At 50.5% G+C, this 25,777-nt stretch overlaps 1 protein-coding gene across 6 annotated transcripts in view; it reads left to right on the top strand.

Annotated features, from left to right (window-relative positions):
* Positions 1–25,777, top strand: part of RALGDS (ral guanine nucleotide dissociation stimulator) — a 102,440-nt gene that overhangs the window by 63,834 nt on the left and 12,829 nt on the right. For all 6 annotated transcript variants that reach the window (XM_039506597.1, XM_039506596.1, XM_039506593.1 and 3 more), the window contains 3 exons: positions 21,017–21,127; positions 23,426–23,619; positions 25,362–25,436. In XM_039506597.1, coding sequence (XP_039362531.1) covers positions 21,017–21,127; positions 23,426–23,619; positions 25,362–25,436 — 380 coding nt within the window. The remainder of the gene's footprint in view (positions 1–21,016; positions 21,128–23,425; positions 23,620–25,361; positions 25,437–25,777) is intronic.

Raw genomic sequence — 25,777 nt, 5'->3', positions numbered from 1 at the left:
TCTGTGTTGTGACCGAACAGCTGGAGAATGGCAAACTGTTAAATCAGTGCAGTTGTGGCAACTTCATCTTTGCTTTTAGTCACACCAGGCTGCTGCTAAGGAAGTTGCTCTGGGGACTGAAACTGAGTTCTTTCTCCAGGGGCTGTGTGGGTGTGTATCTATCTTATCTATCAATATGTCTTGGAGACGTAAGAACAGCCATAGTGGGTCAGGCCAATGGTCTATCTAGCCCAGTAGCTTATTGAGTGATCCATCCTGTTGTCCAGTCCCAGCTTCTGGCAGTCAGAGGTTTAGAGACACCCAGAGCACGGGGTTGTGTCCTTGACTATTTGGCCAATAGCCATTGATGTACCTACCCTCCATGAACTTCTCATTCTTTTTTGAATCCTGTTATACTTCTGGCCTTCACAATCTCCCCTGGAAATGAGTTCCGCAGGCTGACTAGTATCGGAGGGGTAGCCGTCTTAGTCTGGATCTGTAAAAAGTAACAGAGTCCTGTGGCACCTTTATAGACTAACAGACGTATTGGAGCATGAGCTTTCGTGGGTGAATACCCCCTTCGTCAGACGCATGCCTTTGACTGCGTGTTCTGTGAAGAAGTTCTTCCTTATGTTTTAAACTTGCTGCCTATTGATGGACTGTGAATGGAAGTTAGAAAAACATTGATAATCTGGCTCTAAATGCCTGTGGATGCATGAAGAATCCCTGTAATTGAGGGTCAGGGGAGAGCCTAGGGTTTACCTTGGCCTGCTAATACATGTTAAAACTACATCCACCTTGTCCAAGCTAGAAGTTTACCATGTATTCATCAACACATGGCCAAAAACCTTTTTTTCCAGACTTGGCTTTTGTGCATTCCTGGCTCAAACCTTTTCTATGCATTGGGCCACAGCTTCATCACCTGGTCCAACAAAGGAACAGTGCTTATAATGGGGATTCATGAAAAGCTGTTCGTCAGGCTAAGTGTGTATTCTCCTCCTGGCTTCAGCAGATCTCCTGCTGATGCCTATGGAGCAAGCAATCCCACACTATCTGTACCATCTCCAAGACATCATCTTGATGTCTCCATTCAGCTCTGTTATACACACATGCTGCATCTTCTTACGTTGTACGGTTGCTACCCAGGCTGTACTTATACTATGGACAATAAAAAGAGGCCTGCTGCTGTTAGCTGATCCGTCAATAACGTGAATTGCCCATGGGACCAGTGCTTCATGTGGTATTGTTTGTGGGAGAGGAAACCTCTCTTCCCCTGGCCTCCCATGTTAGGTTTGGGGAGCAGAGATCCTGTCTGCACAGAGTGCTCTCCTCTGAGCTCAAGCTGCAGCGCGATATGTCTCCTGCAGCCCACAGGGCACTATTCTGCTGGTATTTCCTGGATGGGGATCTACCTTCTGGCGCTGTTCCAAAAGGTGCAGCCCCAGCTGCGAAGCGGGCTGAGATGGTGGTGATTGTGTGCACAAGTGCAGAAGAACATAAACAGCCGGGCAGGCAGGATTTTTTTTGTTTGATACCATTAAAGCGGGATGGGGAGAGGCTTCCAAGTATGTTTGTATAAGGATTGTGTTACCTGGAGATTGCTGTCTCGGTTTCCATAGGAGGGAGAGACCTTCCAGAGCCTGGCTCTGTTTGGGGTGTAAATGGATTTAAGTGCTGGATTGGCAGCCCTGGAAACGGAAACCTCTTCTTTATCCGCAGGCTCATGCTTCCCCACCCACCCCTCCATCATGCCTCTGCCCTGCCCTAGGGGGATCACCTGGCAGGGATGAGGAAGGAGTTGTGGGTGCTCAGCCTGGCCTGGCCAATTATTCCTTGGCCTCCCAGGTGAGATTACTAGGACTGAGTCGTTCCAGTGATATTGGGGTCTGGATACTGTCAAATTCACATCACATCTACCCAGATCAGTAGCACCCAAGTGTTGGATTTGAACCGGTGACTTAGGCTCAGAGGGCCTGATCCAAAGGCCATTGATGCTAAGAGGAGTCTCTCCATTGACTGCAATGGGTTTTGTGGCAGGGACTGTTTTTTAGTTGTGTTTGCACCAGCCCTAGCACAGTGAGCTCCTAGGCACTCCTGGAATACAGATAATAAATAGTAGCTGGCTTTGATTTGATTGAAGTATAATTAACTAACTTTTAGTTCTCCAGAAACCAAGCCGTGATAAAGCCCAGGCTGTAGTGATTGTAAGCTAATATTGAGGAGCTGGGGCCGAGTAGGAAGAACCTGTGGGAGGAGAACCAAGACTGATGTCCCTTGCAGAGGGCTAGTTTTATGTCCCCTATTGGGGTGTGTTACAGAATCTCCTTCACTCCTTAGACTCATAGACGATTCGAGTTGGAAGAGACCTCAGGAGGTATCTAGTCCAACTCCCTGCTCAAAGCAGGACCAACCCCAGCTAAATCATCCCAGCCAGGGCTTTGTCAAGCCTGGCCTTAGAGGTTTTTAAGGATGGAGATTCCACCACTTCCCTAGGGAACCCATTCCAGTGCTTCCTTCCTCGTGCTCAGGGCATTGCCATAGAGCCATGAGGTCAAACCTCAGTTAGAGAGAGGGGAGGGGCGAAGGAGTATTGGCTGTTTACTGTTCGGGGATGGAACAGGATCTGCTCACAGAGAGATTTCTTAATGGGATAACAAAGGGATGCCTGTGCCGCTTTGGTACCATTGGGTGTTAGGAAGCCTGGCTCTCCCTTTGGGGGCTGTGACTGTCACCCACTGCCAGCGAGTCCAGCAGTGCTAGCGAACGGTATGTTCCTCCATTGCACTTCAGCTGGGCTTGTCATTGAAATGGCATCTCGATGGGCAGGCCCATCCTTTCTGGCACTTTGACTAATTGCCAGTCACTGTGTCCCCATCTCCCTCCCCCCCCCCCCCCAGTGTGCAGGACATATAACTGAAGCAGCAGTTAGGAGCTTATTTAGGTCACGCCAGACCACATTTAAAGGCCCAGTGTCCACCTAATCTGTACTTTCTCCAGCACCATTTCAGTCAGAGCTGCCCAGTGGCTCTTCTTTTCAGGCAGTTGTATAAATACGAGGACTGTGGTTTTGCAGCGCTGTGGGGCTATTGCAGCTCACAAATATCTCCATCTCCCATGGACCCAGCAAGGGGGGAGGAGAAGCCGTTGCTAAGAAATGGGATTTGGATACAATGCCGGCTGAGCTGGCTGCATGTGGGGAGAGCATTTTACCCATGGCTTTGCTTTCTGGGAGGTGGAATTCCAGCGTGCGCTCGGTCTGTGGCGGAATTTGTGCATCTTTTCCGAATAATGGCTTCTGCAAAGGGAGTTTATGAGAATGTGTTCATATGGGAAACTGGACCCTTCGAAGGGAATGCTGAGTGATGGGACACAGCCCATCAATGGATTAAATTGTCTGTCTGGTGCTATAAATGTGCCGAGCACCTTATAGATCCAAAGATAATGTCCCTGCCCCAAAGAGTTGACGGTCCAGATAGTTTGCAGTCTACGTAAAAGTGACCTTAATTTAAAAAGTTTGATTTGATGCTCTAAGCGGTTTATCCAAACAGCCCCAGAGAGCCATTCTCTTTGCAATGTAAGCAGCAGTGCACTGCAATGTAAAACTGATTTGTTTGAGTGCCTTTCCCGCCCCCCCAATATCCCCCCCCCCCCCCAGCTTTAACTCGGTGTTGGTTATCTGGAGAAACATTCAGGATTTTATTGCAAGGGGCAAGTTTTCTGTTTAATCTACATTTAAACTGTTTAATCCTACATTTTTAACAGACACATCTGAAATGGTTAAGTGGCCTTGCTGCTTAAACTGTCATAGTTAGCATCTCAGGGTTAACATCCTATTGAGCTGGATGGATGCAGTTAACACCTCTCGAGGCGGGCCCCATCCAAAGCCCATTGAAATCAGTGGAAAGATTCCTACTGACTTCAGTAGGTTTTGCATCAGACCCTCAGGTTGTGTCTTCACTGCACTGCTAATCTGGGTGACTGGCACCTGGGTCAGCCTAGCATCCCCACTGCAAGGCCCTTCTCGCATTACTGTGACCTCACTAGTTATGTCCTTGCCCCGTGTGTCTGGGGCTGTATCCCATGATTCTTTGGGAAAGAATCCTAGAGTGCTCAGCACAATCAATTGAGGGTGAACTTGTCTGTCTTTGGGGGGGAGCTGCGGGATTGCTCCCATCCTTACTGCAAAGTGGATAGACTGGAGCAGAGCTCAGCTTTGACCCATCCCTCCACCTGAGTAAACTAGCGTAAAGCACCTTCAAACCTGGGTCAGAGGCTTTTCTGTGTGGATGGTAGAGGATGCAGGGCTAAATCCCAGGTAAGAGCCTGGATTAACTGTGCAGTGAAGACAAAACTGTTAGAGCTGTTGCCTCAGGCTGTCTGCAAACATGGGAAGACAGCCCTGCCAAGTCTAGAAACACGTTTAAAACAATGGAAATCTGAGCCCCTTTAGAAGCTCACGTAGCAGCTTCCAGAAAGTGCTGTTAAATCCTGGTGTCACGTGCCTGTTCAATTCATGCCCTACCCACAATGCACTACATTGGGCTCCCTCTGCAATAAAGATACACTTGGACATTGCTCCCAATGCAATTAAAGCAAGAGACACCACAAAAGAGAACAAAGTAACACCAGCTGGTTCTGTGGAACTGTCCCTAGTCTCCTGCCCTGTAAATGGATCCACCACTGCTTGATTGGTTCAGCTCAGGCTGACTATGAAGAGGAGGGGAAGTGAAAACCAAGTGCTAGGCATCAGGGCTAAATTGTGTGTTTAAATGTCATCCTCCCCTCCCCCAGGTAGGAAAGGGTACGTCTCTGGGGACAGCTGGTGAGCTGTCTCTCTAGCTCTTTTAATAGCTAGTTTCAATACATGCAGTTAGCAAAAATAAATATGTAAGCAGCCCCGCTGACTTTGATGGAGTTGTTCCTGTCTATAAAGTTTTTTTTGCATGCGAGGGCCCTCTAGTCTGTTCAGACTGATTTGAAAAGGGTGAGGCTTTGCTTTCTCTGCTGTCCTGCCATGGGTTCTCTTGCCATAGAAATGGAGAGAAGAGAGCTCCTTTCCAGACTAATCACTGGGCAACGCTGGTAATGGATTGTTAGCTCTCTGGGGCAGGGATTGCCTTAGTTATGTGTTTGTGCAGCGCCTAGCACAGTGTGGCCGGAACCCTCTGGCGCTACTGCACTATGAGGAAATAACTGTAACTTGGCGATAACATGGAACGTGTCTATGGCTCTTTCCTTGAGTGCCATGCAAATACTAATTAGTTAATGAACACAGTGCACGTGTTCCCAGGGCTGCAGTTTGTTTTGGTTTTAATAGGACAGTTATTTTACATGAAATAACTACCAGACATACCTGAGGAGTGGCAGTAACGTAACAGCTGGCATTGTCAGAGTGTTGTCAGAGCTTTGAGCTGGCATACATGCATGTGTAATGCATATTTATCTTGCATAACTAAACAACAATGGGTTTGTTTTTATTACTCAGCTGGTCTTTTGACTGGGTTCATCTCAGAAATGTGACTGTACAGAGGGAAATGGCCTCTTCTTACTTCTCACATTGGCTCCCGGGCGGCTTTCTGAATTGTGCACTGTGACTGCAGCTGCCCAGCTAAATTCTGATTCCTCGGTCCTTGATGCTGATGATACTGTAGGAAGCAGGAAAAACACAGCTTAAATTTCCAGACGCCAAGGCTGAGCTTTCAGTGCCGGCATTTGGGAGAGTGGGGGAGAGAAGAAAAATTTGTTTTGACTTGCAAACGAAGCAGATTTAATAGGAAAGTCATTGGTGGTGACTTAATCTGGAATGCTGAGGTGTTATTTTTAGAGTTGCTTTTCTCTCTGTTAACCACATTTTAACAAATAACAGCTGAGCAGAATGCCTGTATGGAAATCTGGCTTTTAAAGTGTTCCCTACCCGTAATGCAGAATGTCTTTCTGTATGACAGAGCAAAACCACTGAGATTTCCCCTCTCTTTATAGTGAACGTGTTTCCATAGTGACGCGAAACCTGAGAGTCCGCTCTGGGTGCCTGTTTGTTTGAGGTTGATGTTTTCAGTTTAATAGATTTGTTTGTTTGGTGGTTTGTTTGTTTTTAACCTGAATTAACTTCAGAGAGTGTGTGTGTGTGTGTGTGTGTGTGTGTACACGCACACACATTCCATCTCTTAGTGAAACTGGACAAAGCAAGACTGTTTTAGTTGAGCCAAAACTATAGAGGGGAACTGAACTGAAATCCTGACTCCAGACCCCTGGAACTTTGAGGAAACTTGGATCCTGTTCAGCGCAGGCCAAAAACTTGGGGTGATTCAGCCCTAGGTTTGTTTTATCTGAACCATAAAGTTCAAAAAGGTCTGGGTAAATGGTTCTGCCTTTGGCTCCTCTCTCTTGCAGGGTCTGGCTGCATGCACCAAATTCTGGTTGAAGTCGATGGGAAACGAGCATATGGAGGATTTGCAGGACGTAGCTATTACAGTGAGCAAGGCCAGGATTGACTTGATCTTCCCCCGGTTGCTCTCCGCGTAGCTCCCAGGGATGTCAATGAAAGCAGGGCAGGGGAAGGCTGTTTGGTCAAGTGACAGAACTTTCCTCCTGCTTGTCTTTATTCAGCTGCACTTTTGAAAGTGGATATTTTGGTTACATTTTCCTTGCCTCTGGTGTTTAAATCACTTGGCTGGAGCCTCCGGATGGATGGTGCTGCGCCATTGTCTGTTGCTAGTCTGCAGCTCGGTGGCTGTCTCCCGGCTGTCGTTTAGTGATGGTGTCCTGGTCACCACCATGCAGCTTAGCTTAGTGTAGGCACTGGCACCTCTCTCTTGCTTCTGTGAGCATCTAAATGACTCAGGACATGGCTACGGTTTACTGTTGACGGGGTGATGTAGCTAAGCTCCTGTTTCCCGCAGTGTTTCTGATCATGTTGGATTGTGCCACAACATTCATCTTGGGATTTTTTTTTGAATGCCCCCAGATTTGAGCGTGTCTGGCCCTGGCATGTTGATTCAGACCCATCTCTGCTAATGGGTAGATGGGTCTGAAAGCCTGGGAAGCTTTGGACATCCTACAGACAAGCCCCTGAATGCTTGGCTGTTGAGTTGCATCTTCTCCAAACTGTCAGAATTTCTTGGGGCTTTGGATCTGGGGCCGTCAGTGCTGTAACACCCCCTTTTTTTTTTTTTTTTTTGCACTGAAGTAATTCCCTCTCCAGTCCAGTCCTGTGCAGGTGAAGAGAGAAGGTGAGTGGGGTGCTGGAGAGTTCAGAACCTGCCCACAAAGCTCTGATCTAGTGAGAAGGGGCAGTTCAGGGTGGTCCTTCCTTCCGCTCAGACCCTGAAACCCAAAGAGCCCTGGGTGGAAGGCAGGCACTTCTGCCTCTCTTGCACACCAGTGCTTACGCAGTGACGGTGGATGTTGCCTACGGATCCCAGCAGCTGTTGTTTTGGGGCTGCTGAGGCCTCTCCAGCAGTCCTTACCCTAGAGAAATCATTCTAAACAGGAACGTGGCTTGGAATTCAGACTGAGGGGATAAGGCTCTGTGGCTGCCGGTAGCTGGTAATCCAGAGCAGGTGAATGAGGCCCCGCAAAGGGAAACCAAGTGCTAATCCAGCTCCGGAAAGTTTTTTTGAGTGGGAGGAGCAGCCCAGTTAGCCCACTAGCATGTGTCTGCAGTGGCTTGTTAAATTGCTGTGTCTAAGGATGAGTTGACTTTGCTCAGTGTTCATTTGATTTTCTGTGCAGTGGGAGCTGCAGGTGCTCTGGTAACATGACTGAAAGGCAGTCCCTAATATCTGTAACATGCTGCTGTCGTGCCCGGAACGTAGACATGGCCTCAAAAGTGCTAGCTCAGTGCAAGAGAAATGGCCTTCGGGCAAAAACTGCCTCACCCTAGAATATTGATTTTAAATCTTTGTGTTACAGGGGATTTCTTGGCTGCGCCTCCAAATGATCAGCCCTTTGGGTGGTGCTGGGGCAGGGTGTACTGCAGGCTCTGCATCCACAAATGCAATGCTGACCAGCCAGAGCAGGGATGAGGGGGAGCAGGGGGCTACGTTCAGGCAGGTAGCAGAGAAGACAGTTCTGAAGCCCTGATGTTGTTGTCCTAGGTCTATTCGCTGAGGGCCCAGCGCTTACTGTCTGGGTACTCTTCTCTGCCTCGCTGGGGCTGCTCCCAGTAGTGAACCCTGCAGGGTTGGGCCCTCGGACCCTTTCGGGCAGGAACTGTGGTCAGAATATTAATAGTCAGGCTGCTCCGTGCACAGGTTAGGCCCTTAAATAAGAGTAACTTGATTCCCAAAGGTGCTGAGAACCTTCAGCTCCCATCATCTTCGGTAGCTCAGCGCCCCTGAAAATCAGGCGGCTTTAATTCCAGATATTGATGTTGGGTTGTTGGCCTGTGACTCTTACCCGATTGCAAGCACCTACCAGCCTGTGGGTGCCATCTCCGCAATCCCAAAAATATGAAATTTTCCTAATGACAAAACAAAAGCGCTTGGTGTCAGATCTCCTCCCCTCCAGCTTCCCCTCCCCCCACCCCCCACAAATGTCAGAACTGACTCTGGGGGCCGGGAGGGAACCACCCGAAAGGAAAATCTCCAGCTAATCAACATCGCCAGGCACATCCCCATTTCACTGCGGTGGAACCGAAGGAGATGCTGTAGCATAGGGCTCTGGCATGAAATCTGGGCAGTCGGGAGGCTGTGGGGAGCGTCCGGGAGTGGGTGTGGGGGGTTAAACCCCCTCATGCAGTGCAGAACAGCCCAGAAAGCCCAGCAGTAACAAATGGAGGAGTCATGCGTCAGCTGTGTCCGGAGTCGGGGGCGGGGAGCATGGCTAGAGAACAAAAGCCCTCGTTTTCTTTCTCCCTGCCTTTCACAAACAGCCCTGCGCTGGCCGCGCCGTTCAATGGACCTTTCCTGCGTTTTCTCTGCTTCAGCTGTTTATTGGGTCACTCTAAATAACAACAACCAAAAAAAAAAAAAGAGCGAGAGAGATGGTGGTTTTTTGATTGGCTAGACTACAATGAGACCCTCTCTGCTTTAATGAATACAGTAGCAGCATTGACTTGGGTTACCCGAGTGCATTGACCCTGCCGTGCCATCCAGATCAGTGATGGGGCTGGGGTTTGCAGCATTCAGAGCACTCAGGCCATAGACTTTCTATGGGGTGCTGGGGATTGTGGATATCTTTTGGGTAACCCTTCGCTTGCTGCTTCAGTGCCGTTACATAGTGCAGGTGCAATGGCTGATCCAGACAAGGGTGCAAACGAATCTGGGTATCTAGGGCCTTGTGAAATCATCCTCCCTGTAAAGGGGGAAGAAGCGGAAGTAGAGAGATTCTGGCTGACTTTTCAAAACAGCCCACTGACTTTGGCTGCCGCTGTCTCATACACCAGCCTACCTTGCAGAGGTGTGAGAACCAGCAGCGCCCATTGGTTTTCTGCTAGAGCTGAGTGCTCATCACCTCTGAACAAAGTCCATGTGTGTCTCAAGTTGGGCACCTGAAATTAGTGGGTGCTTTTTTGGGAAAATGTTTTGCTAATTGATTTGATGACAGCCAAGAGAAACAATTGGGGTCACCAGGGCTCTTAAAATGCTGAAGTTCTTGACTCTTAGGGCTTGCCTAGGCAGAGAGTTTACACCAGAGTAATTAAGATCAGAATGTAATGCTATTTAAACTGGTGCACATCCCTGTGTGGACACTCTTATTTGAGTTTGTATGGCTTGCTCTGGTTTAGCTTAAATCAGTTAGAAGCAGCCACCCTTAAACTGAAATAAGTGTGTCCCCACAGGGGCTTGCACCAGCTAAAGTAAACCAGTGCCAATTTGTGTACAGGCAAGGTCAGATCCCTTGGCAGTCGTCTTCATCCGCAGAGAATGTCTGTGGCTTAGACATGCTAGCACTGACACAGGGATCCTTGGCTCCTCTCCCCAGACCCAGGCACTGACTTGATCTTTATTACCACTTTAGTAACCAGGTCTGCATTAAAGGCATCCAGTGGAGTGGGAGGTGGGGGCGTGTGTGGAAAAAACAGAAATGAGATTGGAATTGCACAGCTAAACCATGTTTGAACCGCAGCCAACAGACAAGTTACAAGCTAAAGCCAGTGGATTATTGAATAGGCGGCTATTTACAGAGTAGTGGAGCTGCATTGAGTGGCTGCTCTGAAATGGTGCATGGGATAGGAGAAGAATGGATTGGTCCCTGTGGAGAGGGCTGAGGATTAATTCCTCAAGAGGAGCGAAACTCCCCATTCCACTCCTGTCCCAAGAGCTCAACAGGCAGCTAGAAATCAGAGTGGACTGATTTTTAAATCACAGCAATTTAAAGCCCCGATTTTAATCATGATTTAAATCAACCATCAGGAAACCTTGATTTAAAGCATCATTTTTAATTGTGTTTTGCATGTGTACTTTAGTTATTTCCCTAAAGAGAGGTTGATTCTCATTGGTTGGTAACATTAAAACATGTTGATTTGCAACTAATTATAACCTTTGCACTAAAATTGGTGCTGCTTTTTGCTAACCAGAAGGTTACACTATTTCTGTACACATTTATTTAAACAATTATATAGCTTAATTTTGGGGGGGGGTTTCAGATTTTTTTTGATAGAAAATGGTGAATGATACCTTTCATACTTGTGATTTGTGTCAAGCTCTGGATGGAAATTCAAATTCAATGCACAAAAGATGCATTTTAATTTGTTTATTAAATACAACTTCCTTAAATGTGCTGGATATATAAGAAGAAAGGTGTGCGTGGTTGGTTGGTTGGTTTTTTTTGGTCAAAATACATTTTTGCATTTAAAACTAACCGGCTTATTAAACTAAGTAAATTGAACTGATGATTTCTGGTTACCATATCCTTCAAGATTTTAAAATTAATAGCTCTCATCCTTTGATACCTAGTTCTTATTCATAGATTAAAAGAGGGGAGAAAAAAACCTTTTCTGCTTTTTTCAGTTCTTTGGGGCAAGGACTCTCTTCCCTATGTGTTTGAACACCATGTGTAGCACAAAGGGGCCCTGGTCATGTGCATGCACTGCCATAACAGTCACATCTGCTGGATGTATTTCTCTTCTAGTCGAGAGAAGGTGGGTGCGGGAATGTCTTTTATTGGACCAATTTTGGTTGGTGAAAAAGACAAGCTTTTGGGTTCATGCTTTCAGTGCAGAGATTTTTTTCCATCCAGGTTAAACACAGAACCTTTAACTCTCTAGTTTGTCCGAGTTGATTTTAGAGATGAGCAAAACTAAGTGGCAGATTTAGGTTTTGCAAAACAAAAGCATTTGATTTTTGTAAGCCCAGTCCCCTTGTGCCCTCCCCACATGCCTCCAAACCAGGGTTACTGGTATCTTTTACCTGGCTCCCATTTTAATTATACACGTTCCTAGGTTAGCAGCGGGACTGAGGACAGATAAGTGGTTCTAGTTTTGGCCTATCAAGGCTGCGAATAGTGATGGTCAAAAATGCAGGTAGCTTTGTCTTGGTTTTCAAATCATTGCTGGGCATGGGCAGGTTTTGTTTTTGCCAAAACAACAAACCCATGGATCAAGTATTGGCTCCCTGGGAACTGAACCAACCCCCCGAGGCATGGCTGGAAGAAGACAGAAAAATCATTATGGTTTTGATTCGTCTCTAAGTTGTAATGATGTTGTTGCATTTCGAATGCACCCATAACTTTAGTGTCTAGACACTCCATCTCTGCACCTCTGTCTCTCTCCATCTCCTGCTCTGTGTCCCTGCGTTGGGGGTCAGATCTACGTCATTTGAGTCCTTTGAAGTGGAGTGAGTTACCGTCGGACACTCTCTCTGTTTAATCCAATGCAGTGATACCTATTATTTTTGTGTGCTAATTGCCACCCACGGTGACATTCTGGTTCCTCTTCCTTGTGCCCTGAGCTGTGCCCGTTTGTGTGAGCAGTATGTTGTCATGCGTGGCTGCCTTTATAGATAGATTGTGGAAATGCATGCTTAAGTTAACAAGAACACAAAGCTCAAACATGGAGCAAGGGCTGAAATTGCTGTGTTGGCTGGGTGCTTTTTTGCCCCGAGCTTGGGTGGAGGGAGAAACATGCAGGGCTCAGGTTTGTTTTTTTTATGAATTTCATCACCCTAGAAAAGGAGCACTTCCCAGAATGCCTGTCTGTCCTCAGAAGTCCTGCCTCTGGGGAAGCTTGTCCGTATAGTTTTTCACATAAGGTGCACCTGTCTGAGTGCACGAGTGGCCCTCATACATTCTTGTGTGCGGGGACGTGGGGTTTGGATTAAATCCAGTGCCCCTGGTGTCTCATTGCAGAGTGCAGCTGCATTTCCCACTCTCCTGTGTGTTCCATGTAACGGGCCTGAGTTTCAGAAGCTCTGAGCCCCTGTGGTTCCAGCTGAAGGCAGTGGGGAGTTGTGAGTGCTGAGCACCCCTTTAAATCCAGCCCACTGTCTCCAGCTGATGAAGAGACTGTGCAACAAAGCAGTTTTGATTTTCTTTTTTAAAACCCCTTTAGAAGTGAAACCAGACCAGAGGAGAACTCAGGCTCCCTGCACTGCCTCGTGTGTGGAACTAAGAGGTTTAGTTCCTAATCCCAAGCCACTGACTCACTTGTGCAAGTTGCAAAGGCTCCCTTGTAACAGACTCCGGTGCCATTGGGGTTCTCTCCTGCCAAAATGATGAGTGTGGATTTCAGTAACTCAGGCCAAGATTTTTCCAAAGGGGCTAGAGATTTTGGGTGTCTTCATAAAATATCAGAGTTGGATGAGATCTCAGGAGGTCATCTAGTCCAACTCCCTGCTCAAAGCCGGACCAATCCCCAGACAGACTTTTGTCCCAGATCCCTAAATGGCCCCCTTAGTGATTGAACTCACAACCCTGGGTTTAGCAGGCCAATGCTCAAACCACTGAGCTATCCTTCCCCCTTAACTTAAGATGCCTTTAAAAAGGCCTGATTTTTTTTTCCAGGCCTGAAAATTGGGCCCCTTAAATGTGTGTCATGTTGGGCACCCAAAACCACTGGTCACTTTGGAGAATCTTGGTCAAAATGGAGAAAGCTGTGGAATAGTTTCCCCGAAGAAAGGGACGGGAGCCCCATCCCTCAAGTCACTTAAAATTAGACTGGACTTAATACTGGCGAATATGCCTGCATTGGTTCCCGACAGAGGAGGGGTTCATGGGTATCTCCCAGCTCTTGATTTCAGCCAGGGGCAACTCCAGGTTTCTAAAGTCATTGAAAATCCTTTGGGTCCAATAGCTCAGGCTGTCTCAGCTGGGGCCAGGGACTGCAATTTTCTGCTCTTAACGCCTAAAGTAAAACAAAATGTGCATTAAGTGTGTCAGGAAATCCTGACCTGCAGAGCCAAGCAGCTGATTGGGGCGACTGGCTGCTCCCATGTCTTGGGGAAAACCTTTCTCCTCTGCTCCCCCACCCCCATTCAAGTTTAGCTTCTGGCCCCTGTTCCATACTCTTCCTGTTTTTCCCCTTTGTAGTTACTTTTTAATAGGGCTTTGGAATTGTTCCTTGACTGAAGTGGCTCAGGGACAGGAAGGAAGGAAGGCAGAGACTCCACAGAGTTGGAAGAATACACCTCCATCTGTTTAACTTCCTGACACTATTGTTTTAGTGCTTGAGCGATTAGCTCTCCGGGATGGAGCCGCTGGAGGCTACAGTGGGTTTGGTGCCGCAGAAGTATATAACCCACAGTAAAGGATGTTGGCCCTGTCTCCCCTTCCAGACAGTGAGACCGGAGAAGGAGACTGGGAGTCAGGATCTTTGGGTTCCTTTCACAACTGCTTTGCTTTTCTGAGCCTCAGTTTCCCTATCTGTAGAATGGGGGCAGTCATGCCTGCCTTCCTCTCAGTGGGCTTGTGAGGTGCTGTTCAACATTTGTGCTTTGAGAACTGGGGATGAAGGGAGTTGTGGAAGTGTGTATGCGCCCTGTATTGCGGCGTGCGTCCTCTTGGCAGTGGTGGGGCACCCGCAGTTCCCACTGGACTTCAGAGGAAGTGAATGCAAGCACTTCACACCACTCCGGGTGTGGTCCGCATCTTGCTGGGTGGAGCCTGTTGCTGTTCTCCCCATCTGCTCCCACCACCCAGGGCAGATTCAGCTTCCAAAGGACTGCTCCATCTTGGCTCCAGTGACCATCAGCTCAGTGTCGCTGGGTCTCTCCAAAGCGCCTTCCCCCGTTGTGTTAACAAAGATGTAATGATTGAAAGAGGGGACTGATTTAAAGCACCTCTGCCTCCGTGTCTGTGAAGGCCCCATCTCTCTGCATAGTGAAACCCCACCTCCAGAGAATAGACAACAGCAGGGCCTGGCGGGTAAAGTTCTAGCTCAGTAGGTATCCATGAGGTCTTCATGTCTTGTGGTTACTCAAAAAGGCTGGCCCTACATGCTGCCCCAGGGGCAAGTGGTGCCCTACTGGTACTTCAGATGGGGGTCCGACATTCCTGGCACCTTAAGTGGTTTGTCAACCAAGGCCCATGCTAGCAGTAACCTAGACCTGGTATGTTGGTAACCTAGACCAGGGCATCTTTCCTGTGTCCTTGGCCCTTGGATACTATGGGGATGGGGTTGGCTCAATAATCAGAGTAGGATGGTCTCTCTCGACCTCTTCCTGAGCATTGCACTTGAAAGGAAATGGCGTAGATCCCTGTGTGTGGATGGTGAGGGGAGGACAATCCCAAGAGGTGGGGAAAACGAAACTCTGCTGCTTGTATTGCTGCTCTCTGGCATTGCATGGAAACCCCCCTAAGGAAACCTCTTGCGTTGCTGATTCTTATTTTAGACAAGCAGAACAAGGCGGAGCTTCTGCTTTTGTGTCCGATTCACAGAAATGAAGCTGTTTTCCTCTCGCTAGAGAGGGGTTTTTTGTTTTTTTTGGTTTCCTTTCAAACAGGGCTACATGTTGTGGCTTATGCAATAGGTTCAGAAGTAACTGCAGTTCAGTCTGGTGAACCCAGGCTTCTGCTTCAGTGAATGAGTGAAACCTAACTCAGGGCTTGTGTGAACCCTGGGGGAAATGGGCATAGGGGGAACAGATTTCTAGAGGAAGCTTCCTGGCTTTCTCCGAAGGACTCCTCCCAAGTTATCAATGAGCGAGCACCGTCTAGAATGGGGCACCGGAAATCTTACGTTCACTGACCTTGGAAAAAGTCACCTACATTTTGATCCAAAGTCCATTGAATTCCATGCAAAGACTCCCATTGACTTCAATGGGCTTTGAACCAGGTCCTTAATCTTGTCTACACTAGCATTCTCGGACTGTTAATTCTCAGCAGGTGCAGAGCCAGTGGTGGAAGGTGGATTGTAGACAGCGTTAGATGAGATGAGGGTAAAACACACTTGAGTCTTGGCCTATATGGCAGCCTCCACCTCTACTGCCGCTGGAGTAGCAGCATTTATTGAGAATTGTGGGTCCAGATCTACCCTGAGGTAGTAAGAGCTCCACTGTCTTATTTTTTCCTATCTGTGTAAACAGAGTGATGGGATCTCTTGGGGAAGGATGCAGGATATCATTCACTTAGGCTCACATAATAAACAGTAATAGGCTTTAAAGCATTTGAGTTCCTCAGCTGGAAGGTGTTAGAGAAGCAGAGTCATCTTATTTAATCCAGATGCTGTCCAGGATGCCTGCAGTGTAAAAACAGCTTCTCTAAGCACCTCTGTCTCTCTCACCCATACTGCAGGCTGACACCTTTTCAATAACCGTTCATTACCTGTGTTTACTGAGGGCTAAGTGTGAACTAATGGGCAGGAGTTAACTCTGAGGTCTTGGTAATTGTATGTTAATTGTTTGTATCTCACCTGCAGTGGCTTTGTCATGCCCACACTTAAATCAAGTCACACACTTCCCTCCTCCTCCTTCACCTTATTGACTCATCTCAAAGACATTTTTAAAAAAAACTCAAACTTGTTTAGGAGGCGCTCGGTTTGGTTTTTGCATCGTTCTCCAGGTTGGCCAATGAGACTTGACAAAGTCAATTTCGCTTTTGCTTCTTGGCTGGTTTCATTGTGTGGTTCTCACTGCTTCCTTCTGTGGGTTGCAAACGCTGCAGGGGAAGGTCTGTTTATAAACAACTGTTTCCATTGGAATTTTACAATTTTTTTGGAAATCACGTTTTTTGTTTTTAGCTCTTACGTAACCTACATGTGGAGCTGAGCTTGAGGGCGGCCTCTCTTTGACTCTAATGGCTCTATCACTAAGCCACACTGCTTCTAGCATTTTGAACAATTTTTTTAAAAATGCTCCCACTTTTTTCCAATAGTCCAGCCAAGCCATCTGAGGTGAATTTCTGCTTTTATGTTCCTTGTGGTGAAACTGCAGAGGAAACTTACAGATGCCTTTTCAAAAGGTCTGCAGTTTGTGCATAACTGTACATTCAACACCCACCTAATTAAGCAAATGCGGGTTTTTTCATATGCCTTGAAATCGGAGGTCCTTTGGAAATGTAGCCATCAGAGGAGGACAGGATTATACGCTGAACTAGATAGGCTGAGGCCAACAGCCAAGCACTTCAGAAGTGAGCACTGGTTTCTGAGAGGTGCCGCCTTTGCTTTCTTAACTTGTGCAACTTTGGGCTGTATTTTCAGGGGTGCTGAGCCCTCACTGCTCCAGCTGAGGTCAGTGGGAGTTGCAGAGCTCAGGCCCATGGTGTCATAAAAACGGAGTTACTTGGGGTAAACTCGGCTGCAAATGACTTGCCGGAAGTCACAGAGGGGGTTGGTGTGAGAGCTGGGATTAGAACGCCAGAGGTCCTGGTGCTCAGTACCACAGTCAGACTGCTAGATCTCACCTCACTCCCAGTCCAACTTCCTGTTCTGTTTCTGCTAAATTGCAGAGTAGGGGGGAAATGCACTGGGAAATACTAGTGCAGATGTTCATTTGGGCCTTAGCTGCCTCTGTGTTTCTGCTTTGTTTTGCTTCCTTAGTTTCTGACCAACATGTGCAGAACGCACAATCAGCAGGAAAAAATGGGGAGGAAAGAGGAAGCTGATGCCAAGAATAAAGACTTAATATTTGATAGTCCTATCCTAGCAACCCGCCCAGGCCCTCAGTGCGTGCCTGTCCTATACCCTCTTCACAAATCACGCACAAAGTCAACGGATATCCGATGGGTATCGCAAAAGTCATCGGGGGGAAAAAATAACTGAATCAGGCAGACTCAAAGTAGGAAGGAAATGGAGTTTGCACATATATGTGACAACGCAGGGCATTCCATCTGCATGTGATACGGAACTCGTGAGTGGGATTGATTGCTGAGTCGTAACATTGCTTTCCCTTTCAGCTGCACGGCAACTCTGCAAGTGATTCATGGATTAAACACTGGAAATTTTGTACTTGCCAATATATGACTGTTTATATTTTAATTAGGTGAATTCAGTCTTCCTGATGCAGAATTTTGAAGGATCACGAATTTATAGCAGTTGAGCCAAGTTCTGCTCTTAGTTATACTAGTTTAAGGGTCTGATCCCGATGGGTACTGAGCACTTCCAGATCCCCATTACCTTTGCTGGGAGGTACAGCTACTCAGCATCTCTTGGGATCAGGACATAAATCCAGAGTGATTACCAGCTTTACACCAGTGTAATTAGAGAGCAGAATTTGCTCCGCAGGTTAGATTATGGTGATTGCATGAGAGGCAAAGCGGAAACCCACCCACCCCATGTGTGTCACTATGCAATTGGATAGGTCCTTTTGTGGGGCAGGATTTGGCTTCCTCTGAAGCATTTGGTAGTCACCACTCCTAGAGAATATGGACTAATAGGCTGCTCCAGTGGGAAAATTGCATGTCTGAGCGTGTAAATTACAGGAACATGGTCTGTCTTTTTTGTGGAAACATCAACCATTTGGGACAAACCCATCTGGCTGAAGTGGTTTTTAAAAGGCATTTCTTAGCATTCTTTTTAAGCAGACTGGGCCTAAAAGTGGATGTGAGGATTTGATGGTATAATTCGCACTATCCTAAGGCTTATGCCTTGACTTCAGAGGAGCATGTGTTTCTTCCAGATGCCCATACTTAACCACGTTCCCATTTCACTGATCCCCATCTAAGGCCTTGTCTGTGTGGACGTAATTATTCCGGAATAAGCACAACCACATGTGGAGACTTTCAGGAATAGCTGTTCCCGGGTAACACTCTGCGTAGACTAGCCCTAAGCTTGGAAGCTAATGCCTTGTGAAGTCAATGGGGGTGGAGTGGAGGGAATAGTTCCCTGTAGCTATGATGGAGATGGCTGCCTGCAGGGATTGGTTCAGGGTGGCTTGGTTGGTTGGTTTATGACAGAAATGCTTCCTGCTGGAGAAGCCGAGGGACTTCTATGGCTGAGAACTCCAGGTTTTGCAGAAATCCTGGAAAGGTCCTTACCCAGCAGACCCACCACTTGCATGACTTCCCCCTTCCCCATACAGAGCTCGCTCACGGGGAGCATCCACTCCAATCCAATGCCCAGGTTAAATCCTTGCAGTGCCAGTGGCCACCAGCTGGGAGCTGGTTGTGTCTGAGCAGGAAGTTGGGGTTCCAGCATGGGAGCAGCTTACAGGGGTTAGATCCTGCTCCTGTGGAAACCAGGCTGTTCTCCCCACTGGATTGGTTTCTGTAGCAGCACAAGGTGACTCCGTCTCCGCAGCAGCCGGCTCTTGGAGCTGGCTGCGTAACCCAGCTTTTCAGCTGGAAACTGGGAGCCAGGCAAAAGTGCCTCGGAGGCTGCTGCAGGAGCTGGTCGCTGCCCAGCTGGCTGGGGCCAGCCTGTTTGCTTAGTGCGCCCGACCCCGGTATTGCATCAACTTTGTGTTTCCCCTCTGAGGCGTGGGAAGGTGAGCAGCCGGCCCGGGTTAGATAAACGATGGCGCAAGGGGTCCCTGTGGCCGCTCAGGACCACTTTCCCACCTTTTTGCAGGCGTGTGTTATGGTTCATAAACCAGAGTGCGGTGTCTGACTGGGCCAGACCCACCCTTGGGGTGGCTCCATTAACGTCAGTGGCTGAGACGAGCCCATTGTACAACCCCCATAGGAGCTAGGGGGCTGTCACTAGCCACAGTTCCTCTTGTTCTCATACTCGTGTTCTGCGGTGCCCAGCCTGGCTCTCTCTCTGTTGTGCTGTGTGTACTCAGGAGGGACTTGGCTGCAAGCCTCCTCTAAGCCCAGCCTGGGTAAATCTGTCCCTCGAACAGGCTTAGCCAGGTATCGGTGTCAGGTGTGTGTTCTCCATAGGACAAGTGGCAGGTTTATTGTATGTCAACATGTTTTGCCATTTTGGGCAGGGAAAGGCGGGGAGGGAGGGATCCCCCAGTGTTTTAAAAGGATCCTGATAAATCCTCCTAGAGGGAGCTTTGCCTCCGCAAGCCGTAGGGAGGCAGGGCCATATGCTGCTGTGGAGCTGTTGTGGGTAATGGAGCTAAATTGGCTCATTGGACTCGAGACCTAGAGCCCAGTTCAAGGCTGCCTTGCCGCTGCCGTGCCAGCCGGAGGGGAGCTTGGGGGAGCAGGCAGAAGTTAGAGCAACCATCAGAGCTGCCCTAACCAGTGTCCTGGACCAGGCCAGCCCTCAGGATCACTCAGGCACAAGCTGCCACTCCGCCCCCCCCCCCCCAAACCCTTCCTCTGTGCGGGGCAGAATGGCCTTCGGATGCACTCAAGGGCTTGCAGTTGGGCCAGTGGGTTTGATTCCCAGCAGAGCTGTAGCCCTCCTGTATGGCCTAGGTGCAAGGCACTAAGCCCCCCGTTTTCCAAGTGACCGAGTGAGAGAACACAGGCCTGATGTTCAGCCGTGCCAGGGACCCGCAGCTCCTGTTGACTTCAGCTGGACTTGTGGGTCCTGAGCGCCTCTGAAAATCAGGCGTAATGCACCTCAGGTCAGGCACTCGAGAACTGAGCCACTCAAAATGAGGGGGCACTGACGTAGGCCAGGTCCCTCATTTGCACAAAGGGGATCTCAGCACATATCCATTTAGGTTTGGTGGTGGAACCCCTGACACTAGTATTTGCCAAGCACTTTAGGGTCACTAGAAAGTTCCATCGAGAATGGGGCAAAATATTGGTACCTGGATGCTATGGTGATGGGCCCATGAGAAATGGGTGGGGACAAACCTGGCAGTGGCGTCACTGCAGTGGCTCCTGTGGAGACGGTAATTCAGTCTCTCCCGTTTAGAGCTTTCTCTGCTCTCCTGTCTGCATACAAAGCCCACTTTGCAGGCTCTCCCTGTGCCCGAGTTTCCCTGCTGGATGCTGTCTCCCAAGCAGGTTCCCGGCCGCAGGTGCCGTCCCTCGCTCCCAGGCAGATGGGTTTCGCTGTGACTGTTTGTTATGTATGTTGTGATTGCATGGTGAAGGGCAGAGTTCCGTGTTCCCCTGTGTGGTTACCAGAAGGACTAGGAAGTGCTCTGGGGCCGGAGTGGGCAGCGGCCCAGGCAGGGAAGGGAGAGTGGATGGAACAGGCCTACGTTCTGGGAGCACCAGCTCCCAGGGTAAAACCCACTAGGGAGCGCTGCCGACCTAGCCCCAAATGCTGCAGAAGTGTTAGCTGCGAGGGGCGGGGTTCTTGCGCTGGTCAGTGTCGGGTGCCTTGGGCCTGAGGGGCTGAGCACCTTAAAGACAGTGGAAGCGGCTGTGTCCTGAGAGCCCGAGGCTGCGGCTTTGGCCCTTGGCCCCCTGCATTTTGGGGAGGAGGTGAGTTTTGGGGGTTCAGCCCTCCTACAGTTTGCAGGACGGGGCGTTGAGGGCCCAGCTTATTGGGCTGTTTCTCCCAGTGCTTGTGCTGCTGTTGGAACACTGGGGTGCATTAGGAGCCCCCTTCCAATACTAACTGTAGGTATGTAGGATTCCCCCCGGGTACAGCACTCTGGAGCTCTCCTTACATTAGGAGGGAAGTGCCTGTAGGCTTTGCTTCTCATCCCCCCCCCCCCCCGCCCAAATCCTAACCCCTCCCCAGGACTGATGCCTCCTGATTTGCATATTTAAATATCCAAATATCACCATCTTGGCCTCCCAGCCATTCCCTGGGGCAAAGTCCCCCATGCCATGAAGGTAACGGTGCTGTTTCCTCTCCCCATCGCAGAGCTCCACGCAGGAGATCGGAGAAGAGCTGGGAGACGGCGTGATCTACAGCATATCGCTCCGGAAGGTGCAGCTCCACCACACGGCCAACAAGGGGCAGCGATGGCTCGGGGTAAGCTGTGCTCAGCCTTCCTTTGCTCTCTGACTAGAGCTGTGATGGATTCCCCGCCCCCCCACACACACACCCCTTGGCTTCTCCTTGTGCCTTCCAAGCATGGCAACAGGTGGTCTTCGGGGTGTTGTGGTGCCAGCAGGGTGGGTGCAGGTGTAAGTGGACATATGCCGTGTAAGCCACAGGCCCAGTTCTTAGCGTGCTGGGGCAGTGTTTCCTACGGCGGCTGGTAGATCCATTCATCCTTTCCCTCTCCAGGCCTGTCGCTGCACCCGCTGTGGCATTGATTGTGCTGCATGCAGGCGGGTGGCTGGCTGGGGATTATGGGCATACCGCAGTCAGGGCCAGGGATGAAGCACCCCAGCCAACGTGGACACAGATGTTTCGATTTGCCAACTGCAGCTCTGGGGTGGGTGTGACCCCTGCCCCCAACAGAACAGCTTGATGAAACATGCTCACATGTGCCTCATCCTCTTCCTGCTTTGGGCATTAAACTGGGCACCCCCATTTTGGGGTCTCCTACCAAGATCTCACCAGCCCCTGGTGCTGTGTCTGGACTGAGCGTGCATGGGAGAGTTCAAATCCTTGTCCGACTCCTTGCCAGAGTTGGAAGGAAAAGATGCCTGACCTGGGGGGAGCCATGTGGTTACCTGCACATCAGGAAGGGATTGGGGTGGGGGGATGCAGAATAGGGCCCCAATCTCCTGGGAAGGGCTGAGCACACATCTCCCACTGAAACCCGTGGGAGTTGGGGAGCTCAGCACTCCATTGATTTGGTGCTTTGTTCCCTGGAGAAGAAGGGGTTAAGAGCAGCTCCCTCTCCTGCTGAACAGCCTGTCTTGGAGGAAGCCGACATCCTTTTTGTCCTTCTCATACCAACCCTGACACGGCCAACGAAAAGCCTCTCCCCTCCCCGGGAGCTGGCATGGGGCCGGGGGACCAGACAGGCCCCGCAGGAATGCAGTGCTGGGTATTGTTTCCGGCTGTCTAACTCCATCACATTCCAGTGGCAGAGCGGCTGGGCAACCCCTGCATGGGAGCGCTGAGAGAAGGATCCCAGAGCCATAAAGGCGCCAGGCCTGGTTTTCCCCTCTGCCCGCGGGTGGGTGTGTCTCATGCAGAGAGTCAATGTGGGAGCCCTGAAGGCTGTGGAAAGAAGAGGCGCCTGCTGGAGATCCTCATTTTCCCCTTCTCCCTCCTATTATTTTCTCTTAACTTTTTCTGTTTCCTGAGCTGAGCCAGGCAGGTCCAGGCCCTGCCCAATAGGGAGCCAGTGTTTGCTGCTTTGCAGATCCAGGGTTGCCAGCCCTTCCCTGCTTGAGCAGGGATAGCAGATACCAGGGGTGTGGGAATGGGCAGGGCACACCAACTTGGATCTGCTTGGGCACCTCCCCACTGGGACAGATTGTTCTGTCAGTAGAGGGGCAGTCTGGGCATAGGGCTGGGAGCCAGGAATGCCCCAGTTCTAATCCTGGCACTGACACCCTCTGTAGCCTTGGGTGTGTCACTTGGCCTCTCTGTGCCTCAGTTCCCTCCCCCTGTGAAGTTGGGGTAATCCCCACACCGCAGGAGTGTCATGGTGAGTCTTTAGCCAGACCTGCCTGGATGCATGTGCCAGTCCAATTCTGATTCTGTCCCTCCGTGAGCAGCGCCTCCCATGGGTCACTACACAGAAGTGCAGTTTTTGCAAATGAATGTGCGCTGAGCAGGGTCTCCTAGCACGGAGCTTTCCAAGCGCCCAGGCTGGGGGGAGACGCAAGGCCCCTAGAAAGGGGGCAGAGCTCTTGAGCCTTTTGGTTTTCAAAGGGACTTGGTTCCCCATCCCCACCCCTTGTGCTCTCCCTGTCCGTGGCGCTCATGCTTGCGATCACGCTTAAAGGAGCAGGCCCATTGCAGGAGCGTTGCCCTGGCCTGATCGAATGCTGCAGAAGCTCCTGGGGAAGCTACTCAGGCTTTACTGGACTCAGAGTCCCTGTCCACACCAGGGAAGTGACCCGCTGGTGACGGAATCAGTGGCGTAGCAAGCGCCAGCACAACGTCCGCGTTTGTCCTGCGCCCATTCCAGTGCTGCTCTGCACCATTGGAGCTGCACTGGGATGCTGTCCCATAGCATCCTGAAGCGGTGCTTAGCACACTACGTGTCCTGGGGGGAAGGGCCTCTGCTGTAGGGAGAGGTGGCCCTGGGACCATAGGGGGGTGATTGTGGGTGTCCCCCTTGGGGCCTGGCTTTCTCAGCTCTGCGCTTGTATTCCTCTCTCTGTCCTCCGCCTAACGCTGTCAATCATCCCCCACCTCCAGTTCGAGAACGAGTCAGCCTTGAACCTCTACGAGACGTGTAAGGTGCGGACAATAAAAGCCGGGACCCTGGAGAAGCTGGTGGAGTATCTGGTCTCAGCCTTCAAGGGCAATGACTCCACCTACGTCACCATCTTCCTGTGCACGTACCGGGCCTTCGCCACCACCAAGCAAGTGCTAGACCTGCTGCTCAACAGGTGATGCTGCCCCTCCCTCCCTGTGGTGCCCCTGGGGGGTGGAAGTCTGTGCCCTGTCCATGCTGTGGTCCCTCCTGTGCCCCCCCCCACACACACACACACTCCAGACAGGCAATTCATGCAATTCTCTCCTCTGTGCCAGGCCTGGCTCTGAGCATGGCTCACATCCCACATCCCAGCTGCTCCTTTGAGGGGCCTCCTCTGGTCTTAGTGGGGAGCTGCCCCCATTCCAGCCTCAAAACTTCGCCTGGCCGGGTCCTCTCCTCTCACACAGACTCAGTACAGGGGCTGTGGTGGGGTGGAGTGGGGGGTACTTCTCAGCCATGCTGCAGCCCCAGGGATGGAATAGTCCATGTATCCTGTCTCCTCCCTCTTCTCCCCCTCTCCCCCCCCCAGAGTGGAGGTCTTCGTGTAGCCCAGATCTACCAGCTCAGCCCTTTCCCTCAGCCCCTGTGCTCAGGGTCCGCCTCCTGTCAGGCTTGGAAGAGCAGGGCGCATCCCAGCAGTGTGTGGAGAGCCAGGCTGGGAGAGCTGCTCCTCCCTTCTCCAGAGACTTTAGCATCCCCAACCTTGAGTCCTTTTTAATGCTGTTGTCTGTAATTGGAGCTGTATGGCCCCCTCCCCCTCCGTAGGCAGCATTTCATTGTGCCCCTAGCGCAGCGCGTTTGCCAGGACGCTGGAACAATGAGGACAGTGTTAGCGGGAGCGCATACCAGGGAGCACGTGTACTGCCGGGATTGTCCAGGCATTGCACTGCAGGGGGAGGCCTTACGGGCCATGGGATGACTACAGCAGGGGGAGGTAGTGTGTGAACTCTGCTCTTCGGGCCTGTGCTGTCCCTCTCAAAGGGCCAGTCCAGTCCAACGAGTCTGTGAAAAGCCCAGAGCTGCCTCGGTGCCATGTCCCAGCATTCGTAGGTAAAGCCAGGTCCGTCCCCCCGGGACCCTGTTCTGAGCGTGGCCAGTGCCTGCTGCTTTAGGAGAAGGTGGCCCTCAATCTTCCATAATGCACGTGGTTGATTGTACCTTGAAATACTCTAAGAGCATCGCCGTAGGGCTGAGAACACGGATTGTAACATCCACCCACGGCGTTCCCGGAAGTACCACCTCTGGGAATGCTGTCCAGACGTGACAGCCCTCTAGGCTGTCTCAGGCAGTGCGGGTACTTCGGGGGATCCCCAGGGCTGCAGTGCCACTTAACCCTTCCCTGGCACCAGGCTCGTGCCCTAGAGACGTGGGCTGTGCTGTCCTACTCTGAAACGGCAGCGGTCTCCTTGAACAGGCAGGTGACTTGCCTGCCAGATGCAGTGTCTCACTGCCTGTAAGGGTATGTGTGGGGAAGGGCGACCTTTCGTGGTTGCTTAGGGTAGTTGTCCCTGTTTGCATGGGACATGGGCCGGTCCTGTCGCCCCCCACAGTTTGCAATCCAAAGTCCTATCCTAAGGCAGCCCTGAGAGTCCACAGTGGGTACTAGCTGCCCCTCCTGGCTTGGCAACAGGCTCCTGAAAGGCCCCTGGCAGGAGTGTGTGGATCTAGGTGTCTTTGGGACCCTGCCCTGGCTGAAATGCCTCGTAAGCCCCCAAACTCCATGCAGGGGGTAGGGCTCATTTGGCCGGGGGTGGGTGATATGCTGGGAAGAGACCCGGAGTGAAGGATACCTGCCTGCTCCAGCAGGGGTCGCTGTGGAGAGGCAGCTGCCCAGAAGGGTGTGGTTTGACTGGCTCATTGTTATCCCCATGTCAGGTATGGCAAACTGCACGTCCAGGTGAATGGGGACCACGCCAGACACGCTGTGGATGAGAGACTGGAGCTGAAAAAGTAAGCGTACCTCTGCTGTAGTGAGCCCTCCACTCGGCGCCAGGGCAGGGAGGGAATGTGTCTGCCTGGCCCCTCTGCTCCCTCTTCACAGATGGCGCCTCTCCAGGTGCCAAAGGACCATCCACTCTGGGCTGTGTGCATGTGCTGTGGAATTAGGTTTAGGAGGATTCACATATGGAGAACGCTGGGCTGAGATGGGCCAGGACTTGGATCCAGTCACAGGCTGGGAACTCTGGCTGGGTGGGTCTTGGAAAGAAGCCAGGAATAGAAGCCAGGTCTCCCGAGCCCATCTCCTGCTCTAACTGCTAGGCCACGTGTCTTCTCCTGTCAAGTCCAATTTG

The sequence above is a fragment of the Mauremys reevesii genome, linkage group 19 (genome assembly GCF_016161935.1).
Source record: "Mauremys reevesii isolate NIE-2019 linkage group 19, ASM1616193v1, whole genome shotgun sequence".
NCBI classification, from domain to species: Eukaryota; Metazoa; Chordata; order Testudines; family Geoemydidae; genus Mauremys; species Mauremys reevesii.
This window is presented reverse-complemented; position numbering and strand designations above follow the sequence as displayed.